The sequence below is a fragment of the Grampus griseus genome, assembly GCF_964374135.1.
Source record: "Grampus griseus genome assembly, chromosome: 18".
NCBI classification, from domain to species: Eukaryota; Metazoa; Chordata; class Mammalia; order Artiodactyla; family Delphinidae; genus Grampus; species Grampus griseus.
In genome coordinates, this window is record NC_139012.1 from 14452336 (window position 1) to 14473701 (window position 21366).

At 41.9% G+C, this 21366-nt stretch overlaps 2 protein-coding genes across 8 annotated transcripts in view; one reads left to right on the plus strand and one right to left on the minus strand.

The window, feature by feature from the left end:
- Nucleotides 1–10978, plus strand: part of DZIP1 (DAZ interacting zinc finger protein 1) — a 51695-nt gene extending 40717 nt beyond the window's left edge. For both annotated transcript variants that reach the window (XM_082675906.1, XM_082675907.1), the window contains 7 exons: nucleotides 2669–2831; nucleotides 3122–3251; nucleotides 3964–4017; nucleotides 5606–5799; nucleotides 6957–7087; nucleotides 8298–8472; nucleotides 9998–10978. In XM_082675906.1, coding sequence (XP_082532032.1) covers nucleotides 2669–2831; nucleotides 3122–3251; nucleotides 3964–4017; nucleotides 5606–5799; nucleotides 6957–7087; nucleotides 8298–8472; nucleotides 9998–10074 — 924 coding nt within the window. In that variant the 3' untranslated portion in view covers nucleotides 10075–10978. The remainder of the gene's footprint in view (nucleotides 1–2668; nucleotides 2832–3121; nucleotides 3252–3963; nucleotides 4018–5605; nucleotides 5800–6956; nucleotides 7088–8297; nucleotides 8473–9997) is intronic.
- A 2216-nt stretch (nucleotides 10979–13194) lies between these two features.
- The window catches only part of CLDN10 (claudin 10), a gene marked incomplete at its 5' end in the record, with an annotated part of 100502 nt that continues 92330 nt past the window's right edge, over nucleotides 13195–21366 (minus strand). For 3 of the 6 annotated variants that reach the window (XM_082675515.1, XM_082675514.1, XM_082675513.1), the window contains 2 exons: nucleotides 13195–13495; nucleotides 14722–14829. In XM_082675515.1, coding sequence (XP_082531641.1) covers nucleotides 13375–13495; nucleotides 14722–14829 — 229 coding nt within the window. In that variant the 3' untranslated portion in view covers nucleotides 13195–13374. The remainder of the gene's footprint in view (nucleotides 13496–14721; nucleotides 14830–21366) is intronic. The other 3 variants (XM_082675518.1, XM_082675517.1, XM_082675516.1) reach the window with 1 other exon arrangement.

Consider the following 21366-nt stretch of genomic DNA (forward strand, 5'->3'; position numbering starts at 1 on the left):
CGGCTTACATTCTGATGTTAACTCCGAATTACTGCCTGTTACAAAATCAGCACTTAAGTTACCCTTATTAAATGAATGGATGAATGAATCGTATTTCACGTTGTTGCCAGATTGAGTCGTTCTGTACATCATGTTATATATACTCTTTGCTTTTTACATTTTTCATCGCATACATAAAATACACAAACTTAATTGAACAACCTGAATTTATATACCTGTGTGTGTGTACATCACATGTGCATATATATATGTGTATGCAAAAGTACATATGTGCATGGAATGTGCACAGGTGTGTGCACATGTACATGTGTGCATAATGTACATGCAATGCATGTATGTTTGTGTGGCTGTGTGTATGCAGGTCTGTGTGTATTTGCATGTGTGTGGATATTGTGTATACGTGTGTGTGCGCAAATCTGTGTATGTATATATGTATATACACATGTGCATGCATTTGTATGTATCTGAATGTATGTGTGTGTATACACATATACGTGTGTATACAGATTTGTATGTACGTGGGGGGGGGTTGTGTGTATGATCTGAACCACCACCCAGATCAAGAAAGAGATCCATCATTGCCAATACCCTAGAAGACTCTCTTTTGCTTTCCTTTGTCAATATAACTCCGTACTCCCCAGCCAGAGGTAATGGCTATTCTGACTTAGTTTTTTTTTGTTCTTGAACCTCATAGGAGTGGCATCTTACACTGTGTTTTATTTTGCGTCACTTCTTTTGCTTATGATTTTTCCTGTAAGATTCATACTTACTGTTTCATTTAGCTGTAGTTTGTGGTATAGTATTCCATTGTATGAATATACAACATTTTCTCTATTCTCCTGTTGATGGACATTTGGATTTTCCGTTTTGGGCTCTTTTTGGCCATTACATTCTTGTGCATGTCTTTTGGTGGACATAGGCATTCCTTTCTCTTGGCTGTGTATTTAGGAATGAAATTGCTGAGTGTAAGAGTATACATGTTTAGTTTTAATAGGTGTAGCCAAATAATTTTCCAAAGTGTAAAAGTTTACACTTTCCCTGTCAGTGTGTGAGAGTTCCAGTTCCAGTCTGCATATGGTTTTTGGGTTATATATTTTATTTGGAACGTTTCCTTTTATCCTAAGATTATAAAAACACGCTATATTTTTTTTCCTAATGCTTACATAGTGTTTTTGTTTGTTTACTTTTTTTGTCTGTCTGGGCTTTAACAATTAAGTTTGGAAACAATGAGTTAAAGATCTAACCTTATTTCCAGTTGGATCAGTTGTCTCAATATCTTTCGTTGAGTAATCCACCCTTTCCTCGTTTGTTCGAAATAGCAGTTTTATCATATAGGACATTTTTATGTACATTTGGATTTATTTTTGGACTTTCAACGGTTCTGCCCTTTCAACTATTTTTTCTATTCCTTTGCTAACACCATACTGGTTTAATTTTAGTAACTTTGTCCTGTACCTTAGTATCTGTTATAGGTCATGCCTTTTTCATTAGTCTTATTTCAAAAGTTTCTTGGCAGTTCTTCCATATTTTGTTTTCCAGTGAACTTTAGAAACAGCTGCTACAGTTCCAGAATAACCCCTGTGGGGATTCTGATTGGAAATGCCTTAAATTTTGTGTATTATTTAGGAAGAACTGACATTTGTACAGTATCGGGTCTTTCCATCCAGCTGCAGGGTACAGGAAGACATATTGAACACCTGCTCACACAAACAGATGGTAGATCCATAATGACAGTAGATTGTAGGATGTGAAATGAAGGAAAAGTAGAGGGGAATGAATAACTGAGGTCAGAGAAAACTTCTTCTTGGAGGTAGCAGTTGATCTGATGATGGAGATTTCTGTCCCCTGGGCAACTGGGTGGGTGGTGGAGCCGCTTCCTGGGATGGGGAAGACTGAGGGGAATGGTGGGGAGGAGATGGGAGTGTGTGTGTGACACTGATATTGAATAAATGAATAAATAGCTCTTTAACTGGTTTTCTTCTGTCTAGATACCCTTCAAATCCAGAAGAATTTTCTCAAATCACCTCTTAAATTATGGCATTTTCCTAATTGAAAACCTCTGAGGATTTTCGCTTATCTGTGGAATAACCAACCTTTAAGCTTTTCATTTTGGCATCAGTCTCCTTTTCTGCTCTCCTCACCCATTCCTCTGTAGCATTAACCACTAGACATGCCTTGACTGTTTCTGTCCCATTGCCTGCCTTTCCCACAAGGTGATCCCACCCATCTGGAACACTCCCTCTTTTTACTTGTTTCACTCCACCCATCCTTCAGGCACAGCCCAACCTCCCCCTTAAGGCTTCTTGGCCCAGTGGGGCCTCTGACAGCCCCTCTCCCTGAATTCCTCTAGCCCTTGTGGACTCATTCAGTCCTTGTCACACACCTTGCACTGTTGGTTAATCAGTCACACACACGCCTTCCATGCATTTGGTCCTGGCCCTTACAGCCCCGTACCTTAGCCAGTCACGTACAATCATACACACACGTTATGTGTCCCACTGCCCCATGAGCTCCTTTTGGGACCGGGACCGTGTGTTATATGTCACGGCATCCCTCACCTTACATGCAGCAGTAAGGACGAAAGGTTGGCATGGTTAATGCTGACAAATGTCCATGAAATGAAAAACATCCCAGGATAATTGATTAACTTAACATTTTATTCCTTCAGGATATACGCGGTATTCCAAGTGACCACTTGAATAGAGTGCTAAGAACCGTAGAATCAGCAAGACATGAGCGAGAAAGACAAATACCTAACATTCAGCAAATTCGTGAATTCCTTGAAAATCAGGTCAGCCGTAAAACTGAAGAGAGAACACTACTGTCCACAGGTAAGCCTGCTACCAACTGCCATTTCATTTCTGCAGATGGGAGCAAAATAGAACAACCGTTTCATAATTTTCGATGGTTCACAAACCTTGGAACTTAATTGGCAACTCTATTATTGTTTGAACCATGAAATGTTGGGTCTTAGATTGTGTTTTTTACATTAAAAACCCCCTGTAGTGTGGAGTCTAGACCCTTGAGACAGGCTTGTTCATTTCAGTGCCAGCATAGACAGTATTGTAGTATTTTATTCTGCTTTTCACATCATGGAGACTCACGAATGACACTATTCCAGACAGGTACAGTGCTTCTCAAGTGGACACCCTTTCAACTGGAGAAATAGCCAAAGCAATACATCTTCCTCTCAAAAGCAGACAGTTGGTTAGACAAAAACGTGTTTTTACCGATAGGACATCTGTTCCAAAGTGAGTATTTTCAAGCCTAAAATTTTTTTATTAACGTTCATCTCAGTCAGCTCGGGCCGCCATAACAAACTACCATAGACTGGGTGGCTTAAACAACAGAAATTTATTCTCTCACACTTCTGGAGGGTGGAAGTTTGAGATCAGGGTGCTGGCACAGTCAGGTTCTGGTGAGGTTTCTCTTCCAGGACCCACAGATGGCCACCCTCTCACTGTGTCCTTACATGCCAGGGAAAGCAAGAGAGCCCTGGTCTCTCTTCATCTTCTTACAAGGACACTAATTTCTTCATGTGGGCCCCATCCTCATGACCTCATCGAAACCTAATCACCCCATCTCCAGATACCATCACACTGAGGGTTAGGGCTTCAACATATGAATTTTAGGGGGTCACAAACATTCAGCCCACAGCAATGTTTGACCCAACAGAGAATCACACTTGGAATGCTTACCCATCTCTCGTTGTCTCAGGGAGAGTTGCTGCTGCTCACCCTTTAATAAAGCAAAAATCACCAATTCCTTAGAAATATATATATATATATATTTTTTTTTTTTTTTTTTTTTTTTTTTTTTTGGTACGCGGGCCTCTCACTGTTGTGGCCTCTCCCGCCACGGAGCACAGGCCCCGGACGCACAGGCTCAGCAGCCATGGCCCACGAAATCTGTTTTAAATTACATTATTCACTTACACCAGAAATATTTTTTTCTTGCTTTTAGAGTTAAGAAAAATATCACAGAAGATCATTTTCCCAGAAAGTCTTCAACTGTTGCGTGAGTACTGAGGGAGCAGGGGGTGGTGATGTTTAAAAATTCTTTTCACTGAACATTTCTTTCATTGTAAATTAGTATATTCATTGTGGTTCACTAGAGCCATAATTAGTACACATCATATTTAATCTGTGATTCCTTTGTTACATCTTTGTTCCTTTATCAGATATTACCTGGGTCAACAGTACTTATCCCGTGTGGCCGCCATTAACAAGTGGGACCACACCTGAGTCATTTCTGTTATTTTTTCCCCCAACTGCCCACCTCCTGCCCGGTGTCTAGTAATGTTCGATAAATGTGTGATGTTGCTTTTTAATGTCTGGATCCATGATAGTGTAGCCGGATGATGTTTTAGTGTTCTAGCTCCTTGTGGAAGTTGATAATGGCCCTAGAACTTACTCTCTTAGGCTCTCTTATGATACTAAGAACCCTAGCTCAGTGTTTCCTTAACTGTGTGACACTGATTCAGTGGCTTGCCTGTTAAAAAGGCTCTGTTTTCTTATCTGTAATATGGGATGATGCTACCTTTTTCCCAGGATAGTTCTACAAATTAAATGAGAACATATGAAAAGGGCTCAGCCTCAGTACTTGGCACGTGTGGGTACTCAATAAATTGTAGGTATATTATTGTTATTAATTGAGTAAAACTAATTTTATAATAATTGAATTCATCATCATTGACTTGTTCTGGCAATATCGATGCTTTATTTCTTCATTAAGGCATTTTGTATATATACTAGAGACAGAATATATTAAAGACAGTGTAAATAATAATTCACCCTTCAGAAGTACTTTTCATGTACATAATCTCATGGGAAGAGCCTTATTTCATGGGATGTAGTGTAACTGAACGTTGTATGGAATTTAGGTGCTCAATGAATTTTTTTTTTTTTTTTTTTTTTTTGCGGTACGTGGGCCTCTCACTGTTGTGGCCCCTCCCGTTGCGGAGCACAGGCTCCGGACGCGCAGGCTCAGCGGCCATGGCTCACAGGCCCAGCCGCTCCGTGGCATGTGGGATCTTCCCGGACCGGGACACGAACCCATGTCCCCTGCATTGGCAGGCGGACTCTCAACCACTGAGCCACCAGGGAAGCCCTCAATGAATATTTTTTAAATGAGTGAATACCACTCTGAATTTCTGTTTCACTTTAAAATGGGGTGATAATTCACGTGATGATACGAATGAGATTACGTATTTATGTAAAAGTCCTTTGTAGGGTGCCGTGTAAAGGTAAGCCGTAAGTAGTGACACTATTTTAAAAGATGACATAGTCTTATTGCAAAAATATTTTTTTCCACTGTGAAATATTTTTCTTAGGTGTGTGAAAACCAATATTAAGAATATACAAATTTGGGCTTCAAGGAGTAATGTCCTAACTTCAGCACGTTTTGGTAGATACGCCATGTGGCTGGCAGGTCTGGATTTGAAATGACCCTTCGGCCCTTTGTGGCCCTGGCTGCCATCTTGTTCTGTGGCCACATGGGTGTCTATTACGCTCTCTGGAGAAAATTCCCACTGCTTTAAGGGACACATGGTAAATCCTGAAGCTTAGGGAAACAGCGTCCCCTGTTTGGGTTTTGATTTGTCTAGGACCCCTCCCTTCAGTTCAGAGGAAGAGCTGGACGATGGGGACCTCCTCCAGGCCTGTGTCTCGCCAGACTTACTTCCTGTGCTGTCATCTAAAAGCAACAAGAGTAGCTTTGGAAGGAACACCGTCAAAAGCGACACTGACTGGACCGAGGGAAGTGAAATTGAGGACTCTGCTATTTCTCCCAAGCCCACAGGTAAGCTTTTGTTATTGAAAATCCCTCTGGAAATTTTGTTTAGGACAGTGGTTCTCATCTGGGGGCACCAAGCACTGGGGAGTCTGAGCTGAGAAAGTGCCCGAGGAAAGAATGGGGCTAATCCAAAAGCTGCTGCCGCCTAAAGATAATGGACAGGGCTTAGCAGGTAATTGATATTCAAGTGGAAGGAGAGGAAGGGGTTGGGGACGCCTGGATGTATTCGTAACAAATATAAGGGCTGCTGAAACAAACTACCACATACTCTGTGGCTTAAACTACAGAAACTTACTGACAGGAGCTGGAAGGCCAAAATCAAAGTGGCAAGGTTGGTTCTTTTTGAGGGCTGTGAGGAGAGGATCTAGTCTGTGCTTCTGTCCTTGGCTTGTGGATGGCTATCTCCTCCCTGTGTCTGGTCACACTGACTTTCTCTGGGCGTGCATCTATGTCCAAATTTTCTGCTTTTGTAAGGGCACCAGTCGTATTGGATTAGGGTCCACCCTAATGACCTCACCTTAACTTGATTCTCTCTTTAAAGGTCCTACCTCCAAATAAGGTCACATTCTGAGGTAATGGGGGTAAGGACTTCAACATATGCATTTGGGACACGATTCAACCCCTAACACTGGGTGACCTTGAGAATAACTGTTCTAATACACTGTGCTGCCTTTTGGATATGAGGCAATCCTAAAAGAACATAAGGTCCAAGTCAGTAACTGCTGATAATTTGCTAAGGAGAAGTGACGCTGAAGGGTCATTTTTTTTTAAAAAAGAAATTCTGTTTAGTGCAATTTAAAAATTATATATTTTAAACATATCATATAGAATTAATTTATTGTATATAATTTGTATATACCATGTATTTATATAATTATGTAAAATATAACTAATCATTTAAAAATAACTGGTTTTGAAAACAATATATGAATATCCCGTTCATGCAGGCTGCCTCACTGAAATTAAAGTTTCTGACCATGTACTTGAATGAGACCATCCTTCTCTGATTTAAAAATTTTATTCTTCTAGTCTAGAGGAGCATGATTTCTTTAAAGGAAGTATTTGCAAAGCTTAGACTCTCTCAAATTGTTTGTAAGGCTATTTTGGAACTGAAGATAAATATAATTTTTTTTAACTTCACCTATTTTCTGTGGGTCCTATAGGAACCTCCATTAAAACATTAACTGGAAAAGTTGAAAAGACAGTTTCAAATCACAGAAGTGTGAATAAGCCAGTTGGTGGGCTTAATGTTGCTGAGGCGTTCATCAAAAAGGCACAAAAAGAAGATCTAAAGGTGAGATCACTTTTACTCGCTAAGCATACACAAATTCATCTTTTAATGAATATACCTTAATAATTGTATTTTTTACAGTGAAATGTAAAACAAATATAATTATTTAGTATAGTAGAGGTTGAGATTTTTACATTGTCTTGTTTTCAGTATCGTATTTCTTCCTATTCCATAGAGGATCAAAGATAGTGAAAGGATAACTGGTAATCATGTCCTATGCTTATCAAGTTTTACAGGTTTTCACAATCCCGTCACGTGTATTATTTGACGTTTGCAGATATTAGGTAGTTTGTTCACAGAAACTTGTGACTGATTAGAAACTGGGGACTTCAGATCTGAGTCTAGGAACCTTTCTGCCCCCGTGGCGAGACCTGGAAGTGAAATAGGGACTTTCAGGGTTGGGAGCCAGAGTCGGTGGAGAGATGCTTCAGGTCCATGACCCAAGCACAGGGCAAAGCCAAGCTCCCCTCCCCGAGTGGAGGAGAGGCCCTGACACACTCCAAGGTCCCACACCAGGCACCAGAAGTGCTTCTGTGGACAGAGACCTGGGCAGGCTCGTCTGTGTTGATGGGGTCTGCCAGTAGTAGTTGCTCTTTTCTTAATTTTTCCCTTGAATTAGATTTCATTCCTCCCCTGCTCATGTGTGGAATCCAGAGCATTTCGTCAAACTACATTCGTACGGTAGTGCCATTTGTGTTACACAGCCAAGAATGACAAAAAGTCACAAGAGGTCAAGAGAGAGCCACCGCGTCTTCCTTAGAAGGGGCGCCCGAGAAACACGCGCTCCTTTAGGTCAGGGCCGTTTCTGCAGGGCCCGCATGTGATGACTCCTGCAGTTAAATGTCTTAGTATCACAGAGGTAAGAACCCCAGAGCCAGCCTAGCTGCTCCTTGGGGAGCATCCTGACTTGACTTCTACGACGTAGTGTTCCTGGAATTTGCTAAATTCATGATTGCTGAGTAGGAAACGTTCATTTCCACAGCAAGGAACAGAAAAAGAGGTGATTCCCTCTGCTTTCAAAGCACAGATTTCCAAATCCGTTTCATTTCCCCTCCAGAGATGACCAAATGACCAGATTGGGGGATCCTTTGAGGCTCCCAGCTTCTCATCCTTCAGTGTCTGCGGCTCAGTCTGGCCAACAAAGCGGTCAGGGGGCTCTAACACGCACAGTTTCTTTAGGAAACATTCATTATTCTCCACGTATCTTTTTCAGTGTGCAGATGTGGACGATAATGACTGGGACATATCATCCTTAGAGGAAGAGAAATCTTTGGGGAAAAGAATTGGAAGAGAACAGAAGGAACCTCCACCTGTGAAGAATGAATCAAATGCTACTCAAGTGCCAAGTGCCTGGGGTGCAACTAACCAGAAAGGGCCAAAGGGAGAAGGTTCGCTGCTTTGGTGTCTAGCAGAAGCCTCTATAAATATCTAAGCTATGCTAATATATTATCAGACAGAAACACTGTTGGCATAACAACGATCTTGCTTTCCTTACATTACTTTAACAAGGACTGAATGTGAACAACTTACTGATTTGTATATATTTACTAATTTTCTAAAATTTAATTTTAGGTCTAATCCTTAGTCTTTAAATTTCTAAAATATCTATTTGAAAACGCCCATATAAATAGTCTCTTCATGCAGATGCCTCAGGAAATTTAAATTTCTGATCATACACCTAAATGAGGCCACGTTTTCTGTCTTCCTGTATTCATCATCATCATAAATATTTTTATTTTCTTCCAAGGAAGATTCTTCTTGTAGCACTGTAGCCAGTGGGATGAATGACAGGTGAAACCATCCACTGCTATTGTTCCTATCCATCCCGGCTAGAGTATGGGTAATAAGTCCAGTAACTTACCTCTCAACCCATTTAATTTTTAAAATCAGAAAATATAATTTGTATTTTTTTCTATCAGAGTAATTCTTCTCCATGCCACCTCTCAGCCTTTCTTCATCTGTGCGTCCCATGAGCCATGCCTCTGAGTAACGGGCTCAGACCCCTATTTCTAGGCTCACTGACTTTAGACATGAACTGTGGAAGTTCTGCTAAGACAGAGGAGGATTTGACTCCTTCCCCACTCCCTGCACCTCTCATGCCCCCTCTTCAGGACTTTTGTTCCCACATCTGTAATTTTAACAAATACATGCACATCTCTACTTGCTCTGTCTGTCTGTAGCAGGGTCTCCTGCCTATCCCCACCCCACCCCCACCGCCCTTTGTAAGATGAGCCATTGCTGCCTCTACCTTCACTTGACCTCTTTTCTCCACCAACGTGTCAGTCATAACACTGACCTTCTGTTCTGTCACCGTCATAAGTTTTCTGTGCTTTGTCTCAAGATCCATCCTAATCTCTGAAAAAGCAAAAGACATGTTTATGCTGTGGCGACTCTGTGAGGACACAGGGCCAAGAGGATGCCCTGAGTACATTTCCTCCCTCCGCCCCAATGTCATGGCCCTACACCCCTTAAAGAAACATTTCTGGAGTCACATGCAAGTGGAATTCTCAGCCCTCTCCTGTTTCAGTGGCTCAAGGCACTTTTGAACTAACTTCATGTTTAAGCTCATCTACCCTAGAAAACCTGGGGTACCGTTTTACCGTTTAATCCCTCCTTGGCTTGTTAATTTTATTCTCCTCTCTTTACCACTGCCAGCCTCCAGGCCCTGTGCTGAATCCTGGCAAGGGGAGGCCGGGCGGAAGCTTCCCTACGAGGGCCCCGTGAGGCTACCCCAGAGACGTGGTGGGACTGTCCGCAGCCTCCTTCACAGTTTGTAGGAGCCAGGGGTGGGGTTGCGAGCAGACTCAGACACGAGTGATGAATTACTGTCTGAAGTGGAGGATTTTTTACAGGCTGGACAGTGTGCTTGTTTCATCACTGGGGCCTCCCCTTCCCCCCTCTCTCCCTCCACAGGACCTCAGGATGAATCCAGCACATTGAAAAGCAGCTTAGTAACCGTGACGGATTGGAGTGACTCTTCAGATGTGTAACTGTCACCCCACGCATCAGGAGGCCCTTCCAGACGCCAGCACTATTGCAGAATCACAGTATTTCAGTGCTGCCTACACGACTCTGATACTCCTGCTTGGCGGTATCTCCTACAATAACAAGGAAGCTGACTCTCCAAGAACCAGAGTCCCTTTAGCGGCACCTAATGCAGTTGTTACAAAACAAACTGTCAGCAGTATTTTGAAGCATATAAAGGTGTTTACGACTGCTGCTTAAAAATAATGTGTCGTTGAAGTCATAAAAAGTTTTTTCTTCAGAACGGTACTCTAGTGTTTAAGTGTATTTTTTTTTAACTAATCTTTAAGTGAATTTTTTTTTAAACTTCTTATAGCAGGTTTTGGTTTGACTTAGAACCTTTTTTTATATCTTTCTTATGTATGTTGTCACGTTGGAAGTGTTTTATTATAAAGTTCTGTTAGTATCCTTAAAATTGAATTGGTGGAATCAGTGAAATCTTAAGAGTAGATTGCTTATTTTTCATATAGAAGTTTAGAGTTATAAAAATATAGCTAGGCCCACGTTAGATAACTCCATTTTCCAGAAGTACTTTTACCATATGCAGCTTTGAGCCATTGTAAGCATGTCGTTTTATTTTAGAACTTTAAATACCATTTCTGTGGCATCATCTTTACCTTGGATATTTTATGAATAAAATGTAGCCAGTTTAAATGTCAGTTAATTTATCTATAAACAGAATAGATCAAGTCAATACTGAATTCATATGTGTCTGTAGTTTTTTTCACTTTTCTTAAATGCCCAACCCATATTCTAAAGTACCTCAAAACTAACTTAATTTTATTCTTATCAATGACATTGTCAACATTCAAAAAGTTCATATAAACTGTTCTCTGCATTTTTTATACTTTGTGGTACTATCTGTACTCTGCTTCCGAAAAAAGTTACATTTTAACTAAATGGTTTTTTGGATTTTGGATCTTTCTTCATTTTGCCAACCTTTCAAGTAAAGCCCTCCATTACATCCTTGTGACTGTGGCTGGGTTATTAGAGCTGGTTTCTGAGTTAGGCTTATCTCGTTAGAGGATTTAAGCTTGCCTTGGTAGCTGTGCCGTGCAAACACACTGACCTAAAAGTTAAAACAATGTTTTATCTGTTTCTGCCCCACCAGAGTCCTTTATACTTGTGGACCACTCTCACCCTTTTAAAAACTTCCCACAAAGGCCAATTTTATGCAAATGTACTCACTTTATATATGTTTCTAAAAGCTCTAATAAATGCTGAATCAAATCTTCATTGTAGTAGGACCGAGATAAGCAACCTACAACAACGCCTAAGAAGAAACCCAGGCCCTTACATTCACTTACTTATTCCACAGAGATCTGTTGAGCTCCTTGTTTGTTTTTAACATGCATTATTAGTTCACTTATAGAACAACTTTGAGACACAGTTATTATAATTTTCTTGACGATGTGAGAAACAGTTATACAATAACTTGCCAAGCCATACACTTAGAAAGTGACAAAAGTAGGCTTTAAACCGGGTCTCAAAGCCAAGTCCTGGGTCTGCCAGGTCTTTAATTCCTGAGCAGAAAGGGTTGGGGAAATAGGATGAATGTCCGCTAAGGAAACCCAACAGTTATGTTGAAAAGACCGATCCTTATGTGTTTAGTCCTGTCATTTTAGATTGCACTAGAATTGGCGTGTTCGTTTTCCTTTGGGCTATCGCCTTCGATTTCTCCTCACTGACACACAACGAATGTGGTTTCTGGCTACTGACACAGTGTTTCTGTACTTTGACCCCTTCTCTCCGTAAATTCTTCAGAAGCTAGGACAGTTCAGTACAATCAAAATATTGTCTTCACCAGTACAGCTCTGAAATTTAAAAATTTGTTTTAAACACACACTCACAAAACCCGGCTCCGCCACTGGCCTGTAGCACCTAACCTCTCTCCACGGCTTTCAGTTCATTTGTGTCCCTGGAAAAGGTATTCAAGTATTATTATGGTCTGGAAAAAAAATCATTATATATATATATATATATATATATATATATATGCACACACACACAGACACACACACATATATATACATATGTACATACATATATATATGTGTGTAATAAACTTGTTCTTTTTCTTTCATTGAGCACTTCCAAACAATGTGATTTTCCTTTTTAAGTCTTTCACGCTTGAGGAAAATGAAAATGTTGCGGTCACCCATGCTGTGATTAGTATTGGAAAGGGTCTGACTCATAGATTTACACAGACAACCAATTATCCAAAGCTTGAGACTGTATATTTCACACTAGACTGCCTCAGTTCAAAGTCGTGGTTTTGTCACGCCGCAGCAAGTCACTTCAACTCTCTGCTTTCATTTCATCCCCTGCCAGCTCAGGTTGCTACAGCACTTACCTCAGGGGGCAGTTATGAGGATGGAGTGAGTGAGGGCACACGCAGACTGAGACAACTATCGCCCTTACAGGCATGAGGTAAAGGGGCTGGCCCTAGAAATAAAACGGCGTCTGGTCAGAGATCACTGGAGCAACTTAACACGTCTTGAAAAATGCTGTCTCTCCATTACCGGTTAGTTCCACGCACACGACCTGAGCGACACACTGGAACTTGGTCCGTTATTTCCGAGCGGGGCAGGTACAATGCAGCTCCAGGCCTTCCTCTGTTGGCCCCAAGGTCGGCCATGATGGGCGTCTCCAGCTCTGCTCTTGCCGATGCCCCACCCCAGGATCTGCTCTCTGTACTGGAGAAGCCGGAGCAGTTATTTAAAGCGGACGTGCCAGGCGATGGGCAATAGCGTTTGGCCCTGTTAGCCCTTGCTGGAGCAGCCGTGGAGAAGTACGGGGGTGACAGACACCAGTACATGTTCGTTCAACCCAAACATCTGAGGAATAGTCTCAGATTGCCCCCATACTGTTTACAAGACACGACTCCTTATACACCTTCTGTTTAATATACGAAGAAAAAGAAACATAAAAAATGGAGACAAAGACTGCAAGGTCTGAATGATTAAGAAGGCTACGTTATGAATACTGGAATCTTTGGTGCTAAATACATATACATATTTTAACGATGTATAAAATATATACAAATCCTGTAAATAGCCTGTTTATTTTTTTATAGAAAGCCACAACAGAAGATGATTAGTATGTAACTATGTAAGAACATTTACATCTGATAATCAACAAGTTCTTCAAATTTGTATTTTAAAAATAGTTTGAGTGTTAATTGTAGGAGGGCCTTTATGGCAGCATTCTGTGAACAGTTCACGTTTAAAACAAGCTCAAGACACGGCTAGTGGGCAGTGCTCTTTTTAGACGTAAGCGTTTTTATCAAACTGTTTTGAAGGGTTTGTGGTTTTAAAATCTTCTCCACCGTGATACTTTGTCCGAGAAGACATGATAGATGTGGCCCCATTGTATGTGTATCCCATTCTGCAAGGCAAAACACAGTTTGGTAGATTGTCTTTTACACATAGGTCAAACAAAAATGGGAAGAAACCATTTTGCCCCTACTTCCATCATAGCTAAGTTTGTCTCCCTGATGACTTTTAGCTTTCTTCCCTTCTCTCTCTCCCCAAGAAATATTTCAATGTCATTTCTGAACAGCTGGTGTGACCAAGAGAATCTGCAGAAGAAACTCATGGCTTCTTAATTTGTTCAGTTACTCTCCTTCAAAACTTATTTAAGGACTTCCCTGGTGGCGCTAGTGGTTAAGAATCCGCCTGCCAATGCAGGGGACGCGGGTTGAAGCCCTGGTCTGGGAAGATCCCACATGCCGCGGAGCAACTGAGCCCGTGCGCCACAGCTACTGAGCCTGCGCTCTAGAGCCTGCGAGCCACAACTACTGAGCCCATGTGCCACAACTACTGAAGCCCACGTGCCTACAGCCCATGCTCCACAACGAGAAGCCACCGCAAAGAGAAGCCTGTGCACCGCAACGAAGAGTAGCCCCCGCTCGCCGCAACTAGAGAAAGCCCACGCACAGCAACGAAAACCCAACGCAGCCAAATAATAAATAAATTTATAAAAAAAGAAAAATACTTATTTAAAACTCATCTTCCTGGAAACTAGGAGACTGTGGTGACCTTAATCAGCAATTTCTGCCTATGTGAAAATTCTGATGAGGCCAAAGTGAAGAGTATACCCCCAGAGTTAGACCCAGATTTCTACTTACATCAATAGCTTTGGAATGTAAGAATGTCAAGCTCTGGGTTTTTTTTAATGAACTTTAATTATATTTATTCTATTCAATATAATATTTACTATATTAAATGTCATATTTAGTATATATTCCTAACCTTTCCCAATTCTGGGGCGTTTTGTTTTTGTTGTTGTTGTTGTTGTTTTGCGGTACGCGGGCCTCTCACTGTTGTGGCCTCTCCCGTCGCGGAGCACAGGCTCCGGACACGCAGGCTCAGCAGCCATGGCTCATGGGCCCAGCCGCTCCGCGGCACATGGGATCTTCCCAGACCGGGGCACGAACCCGTGTCCCCTGCATCGGCAGGCGGACTCTCAACCACTGCGCCACCAGGGAAGCCCCAATTCTGGGTTCTTGAAGTTTCTAAGAATCATATGAACTATCTATAATTTGTCCCACGTGTAACAATTTAGAATAGTACTGTACTTTTTAACAGGTCATTTTTGTCTCTTTTTCATACCTGGGTGCTTTGTTGTTGTCAGATATTGAAAAGCAAAATATGACACCACCAATTATGCAGAGTGAGGCTCCTGCCCATCCAATAAACAGAGCAGCTCCTAATTCATACCTGTGAAGAAGTATCACACAAGTATAAAAGCTTGCTTATTTGGGGAGTAAACAGCGTTTAACACTACTAGCCAACACTTATTAAATGCTCATAATACATTTTTGCTATTGGAGCTTGTACAGGAAGTAATGACATCTGTATAATGCTTTAAACTTTTCGCAAAGCGTTTTTATAGCCATCACTTGACTATATCTTCCCAACATCCCGAAAGGAAGATGAAAGCATCGCTGTGGGCAAAGCAGGAGCAGTCAACTCAAGCTGGGGCCTCCTGGTCAATCAGCATCTTTCCTCGGGGCTCTGCCTGAAGCTCACAGAGGTTTCCATCTCTTTATTCTGTCACGCGGGCTAAACCATTAAGGCAGACTCCAGTTAGAAAAGGGAAAGTTGCCTGCCTTTGCTTTCATTTTAGTACAACTCAGTGTTTATCAAGCACCCGCTGTGTGCAGTCATGTGCAAGGTACTGAAGGGTGGCCGAACATGCCACCCCAAATGTGCCACTTTGGCAACAAGGATTATTTTGAGCTGAAAGCAACTGAGAAGAAACAGATACGGGGAAACCTCTCTGCCTTCCCCCCATTTGCCTAAAAGCAGGACATAAATTTGTAAAGCTCTTCCCTATCCCCTCTCTGCCAGGAAGGACAGAAGTTAATTCCCAGAGACACTGTACATGTTGCTCAGCCCACAAATGGCACCAGAGCGATCTATGTAACAAACTTCACTCACTCTCATCTTCCATTAGTTCCCTCATCACGTGCCTTCCCATCATTTGTGCCTCTAGAAGCTCGAAGTCCTTTTCCTTTGTCTTGCCGCTTCTCTACAAATGTATTGTTCTTTTGTTAAGATGCTACATAAGCTCAAGTTCTAGCCACCCCTTTGAGTTACGCATCGCTGGGTACTCCCATGTGTATGTGTGACGCACATGTTAATGAACTCTGGTTTGCTCTTATTAATCTACCTTTTTTTCAGTCTAATTTACAGGGTCCCAGCAGAGAATCTAGGAGAGTAGAGGAAAAAATAGTCTTTCTTCTTCTACAGTGTCAGTGAAAGGTCAGTGATAGGTACAGCCTCATCTTGCTTATCACTACAATCTAGTGAGAGATGAATAAAAAATAACTATAAGTTAGTGACAGATTGCTGTGAAGCATCTCCTAGACGGCAGGCCGTGTACTCTGCTCATGACTAGAACAGACGGGAAGATAAGCAAGACAGCCCCTGACTTGGAAAGGTCACCATACAAATGTACAAATATCGCTACTGAGAACAACAAAGGAAATCACAGCTGGGTGCTGGAGGAAATCCTTTTAGGGGAGGCATATATATACATTTTATATATATATATATATATATATATATATGTTTCAGAGAAACAAATAAGGAATGAGGAAAGTATACCAAATCTCGGGCTTTTTTTTACTTTTTTTCTTTTTTTTAAATAAAGAAGTGATTCTCAAACTCTTTGAGCCCACAGACCGCCATCACAAGGCAAAAACTGATGGACGACATTCCCTACCTAATGGTGCTTTTCAGTGTCAAATGAAGTCAGAGTGGGAAGGGTCTGTTTGGATCATACAGAATCCACAGAGGGGCTGAGAACGGAAAGGAAGAGGTGAGAGTAAGAGGGGAAAGTCAGGGCCAAGGTCAGCTTGTCCCCCTGAACCAAGTGCAGGGCCAGGGCCAGGCTTAGGTGGCCAGCAGCTGGCGTGAGTGACCTGTGCCTGTCCTGAGCTCTGCCTCATCCTTTTCTACATGCTGTGGTGCTACGTCTGAACTCCCATCTGGGCAGGCGCAGGCAGCAGTGGTGGTGTGACAGTGTGGCCCTGGCCCCCAGCCAGCAGGAGCAGGAAGCAACATTTACACAAGATGAGGGCCATGTGATCCACGTGCCCATTTCCAGATCCGGCTTCTGAGGTACTTCACAGCCTCCATTTGCAACTGGGAATGGGTGACGTACACAGTACACGCTGCCTTGTGATCCCTTCTTTTCTCACTCTTGTGTTGCCTTCCCTGGGAAATCAAATTGAGAGCTAAAGGAAGGAACAGCTGTAAGCACCTCATCCTGCCCTGGAGAACTCATTAAGCTCTGGGAACCGAGAAACTTCTTGAACTGTTCCAATCAGACACAGTAGCAGAAACAGAAGGTTGACGTAAGTGGGGAAAAACCCCTTCGGTCTGCACAAAAACCAGCTCAAAAGAGGACTGAAGAGTGAAGGGCACAGGTGAAAGCAAAAGAGCTGGCCAGATCAAGTGTTAAACTGGTAGTTTTATAAAAGATACCTTCATTAAATATCATGTTACACATCTAAAAAGGATATCCTGGATGTCCACAACCAGCCCTTCTTGTGTGATGTTTGGATGAGATTACACAAATAAAACGAGCAGAGGGGCTGCCAAGGTGTAGGTGCCTGTCACCGGACCTCTTTAAACATCTGCAATTCCCTCAGCAAGCTGGCATCAAGTCCGTCTGCTGTCATCCTTTTACTGCAGAGACAACTAAAGGATGAGCGTAGTGAAAATTTCTACTTGGAGGACATGAATATAGGATTACAATTTAATGATACTTTCTATTTTTCTTTATTTTTCCCCCTAGAGCTTAGGCTGTTTTCTCTCCTGAAACTATGCATTAGTATTTAACTCTCAGTATAAATACTCCTGGAAGAAACAGTCTGAGACTTTTTCCAAAATATTTAGCTTTCTAAAATAGGATGCCAGTGCCAGGCATCATGGTTAAAAGTCAGTCTCTAATTATTAATAATAGTCCATTACGGGTTAGGGTGGTAGAAATCAAACCACAGCTCGGCACTATCAATTCATTTAAAAAGAGCAGGGACTTCCCTGGTGGTCCAGTGGTTGAGAATCCAGGCTCCCAATGCAGGGGGCCCGGGTTTGATCCCTGGTTAGGGAACTAGATCCCGCATGCCACAGCAAAGGTCCTGCACACGGCAACAAAGATCCAGCGGGCCACAACTACGACCCGGAGCAGCCAAATAATAAATAAATATTAAAAAAATAAAAATAAAATAAAAAGAGCAGGGGCTTCCCTGGTGGCGCAGCGGTTGGAAGTCCGCCTGCCGATGCAGGGGACGCGGGTTCGTGCCCCGGTCCGGGAGGATCCCACATGCCACGGAGCGGCTGGGCCCGTGAGCCATGGCCGCTGAGCCTGCGCGTCCGGAGCCTGTGCTGCGCCCGCAGCGGGAGAGGCCGCAGCAGTGAGAGGCCCGCGCACCGCAAAAAAAATAAATAAAATTAAAAAATAAAAAAAATAAAAAGAACATACAAATGTGTAGAAATCAGAGAATAAATTACCCAAGCAGTTCAAATGTTGGAAACTCTGTCTTTATATTCATTTAAGCATCTTGAAACTTTCTGAGGGGACTGAAGAATCATGAGTTTGGCTTGTATCAAAAACTGGTTCACTTATTCCTGTTTTTAAATATATTTTTAGATTTTCTTGAGGTCACTAACTATAGACTCTATTCCAAGGAGAATATCATTTCCTTTTGAACTTCTTATGAATTCTGTCAGAGACAAACATCTAATAAACAGAACCATTTCAGAGCTGAAGTCTTTAAGAGATTCCACGTCTATACCGATAATTTTTAACAATTTGGATGTGAGGGCTTTTGTGACTTGGTTCTTTCTCTTACAGAGACTTTTTCTTCTTCATTCTGTTGAAAGACACGTATAGCAGACTTATTCAACAGTGACTTGAATTCACACCCATCAGTGTACGTGATCTGGCAAAAATGGCCTTGTATTATTGAAAGACAGGATTGAAGGTAACATCCACTCGTTTGTTCTGGGCAACGTCTCCTTTAACATTTATCAGGAAACTCTCGTCTCTGCCTGGAAATCTTTCTTCACTTTTGGTAACAGGAAGAAGCAGACTTCAACACCTCAGATGATTAGCCAAATTTCAGATGATCTGTTGCAGGTCTGTCTTTTGTTAACAATATCCTCCTGGCCCTAGACCAGCTTTCCCACTAGGAGAGCGGCCTCTTTATTGAGCTGTTAAAATCACCAAAGTTTCTTCATTATTCTGAAAGGCTATCAATTTGCTTAGCACCAGACAGATCCAGGACCGTCAGGCTAGGGACATGACTTCGTTTTACAGATCAGAACACTGCTTTTGGAATATCTCTCAGACATTCTGCTCAATGGATAGGACTCATCAAAGCTGCCTTATTACCTTAATTCATGTATATAATTGAATGTGAATCTAGTAAACAATAGGGAAAATTTTCTCTTCTATACAGAGAAAGTAAAACACAGATTGATCACTTATTATTTTCCCAAAGAAGAACCATAAAGTTCTAAGGCATTAAAATGTACCCTGAATTACTAGATGAAGTTAATTCTTATTCACCTGGCTGTACCTGGGGCTCCCCGCTACTGGTCACATCTTCATTTCCTGTTGAGAGAGCCTGAGCTAGAACCACACCTGGCCTACATTCTGATGCATTTCATACTTCGCCTCCTATTTCAGCCTTGTAACCTGCACAGTAATCCTGAGTGAACGGATTATTATTTTCAGCTACTCCCTCTGTCTTTCTTGCACCCAATCCCCTGTTGTGACTTGATCTGCCATCCACGGGGAGCTGGTGTAGCCTACCCTGGTCACCAGCACAGAAATGACAGGCCAGGCATTGCGCGAACCATGTGTTTCAGGATGGATGAGAGAACACAGCTATGGTCTCAAGGATCTTACAGTCTAGTGGGGATGGTCAGACATTAAGCAAATAATTATAGTAAGCTGTGATGAAACTTAACAAGAGAAGCAGAAGAGCATGTTTTTGTAAAGTAAACATTACCTGTTCTCCCAAATCTGTATAGATGTGATCCAAGTAACAGTCCACCACAACAATAGCTACTATTACTATCAGCTCACTGTACTAGGATTTTGTTTTGTGTGCTAAGTTGTTTTGGCATGCATTATCATATTTGATCTTCATTACAATCCTGAGAGAGAGGTCTTCCTACGGTCATTCTACAAATGAAAAAAACTGAAGCTGAGGGAGATCAAATTACTTTCCTCCCCATACCTCAGCTAAGCAAATAGTAGAACCAGGATTTAAAACCCATAACTATGATCCCAGGCCCTGAGCTCTTAACCAACACTCTTTCTCCCTTTTGTGTACACCTTAGCTAAGTAAAAGATGGGATCAATGTGAAAAAACACCATCAGTACAATGCGTTTTCAGTTGTCATTTCAGAAAGATGTGTTTTCGATCTCTCTGGCTCATTGCGTTCTCAGTGGCTCTAGGGTATGGAATTTTTTCAGAATTCCCTCAGGCTGTCTTTTCACCCAGCACAAAAAGAGGTGAGCGTAATAATTAAAATCAGGGCTTGTTGGACTTGAAAAAAGAAAATGCAGCTCCTCCAAACACAAAACAAAAACTGTTTCACAAATGAAAAACTCCTCATTCTTTTAAGATCCCCAGAGAAAAGTCAGCTTGCTGAAGGTCACAGAGTTAGGTGCCAAGTCTTTTGACATCAAGGATAGTCTTTTTTCAAACACACTGTCTTACTCCTCATTTTAATCAAGGGTGGTAGCAGCCAAAACATTCCAGTTACCTTAAAACAACTAAATATGTTAAAAAAAAAAAAAGTTTAAAGTTTAGGAAGCACACCCATATATTATCAATGTTAACATTTTAAAATTGAATTCCATTGGTATACCAATCTTTTAAAGATTACCAGCAAAAAGAAACTTTCCTCAACTCATAGGCTTATATAATCCAAGGTCTATATAACTGCATGGATGGATCTTACGTAAACAAGCATTCTACAGGCATTATCTACAAACATACATTTCCCCCAAATACTCCACATTCTTTTGGGGTCCCAGGCACCGGAAGCAGGCTGTTTAGTGCCCACCGACCCGTGTATCTCCCCAGGCTGCTGCAGTCTCTCCTCTCCTTATGCAATTCACATCAGTTAACAGTTCGCTCAACGGTCTGGAAGATGCCACAAGATTTCCTACCCAAAGCTTCCTACAGGACTATGAACTAGCAGCAGATGCCTCGCAAATGGTGGCTAGAGTAGAATGGGATAATTTAAATAATAAGCACCTACTTGCATATGGAACCTTCACAGAGAATTCTCAAATTTAGGAAACGCAAAATAAAGACTGATTTGTGTGTGTGTGTCAATTCTAAATTGCTTTTCAATGTTCGTAACAGGCACGCGTTCTTTTCTCTGGTTTATAGTTTACAACAGACATGCGCGCATTACCTTTCCGAGTGTTATGAGTTATCATTAGGGTAGTTCAGAATTCTATAGACCGTATGTTAAGAACAGGTAATCACCTACCATATGCCACTGTCGGGGGTGCTGTCTATATGTTACTTTCTTTAATCCCCCTAACATTCAGAAGCAGCAGGTGCTATCCCCATTACCTAGAGGAAGCAACTGCATCTTCCCTAAGATCACAGAGGAGCCAGGGCCAGGGTCAGGAGCTGAGCAGAGAGTGAACTCGAAAACCCGCCTCTTAACCCCTCTGCCTCCTTCCCTCTCTAACCGTGTGTAAAGTGCACAGTG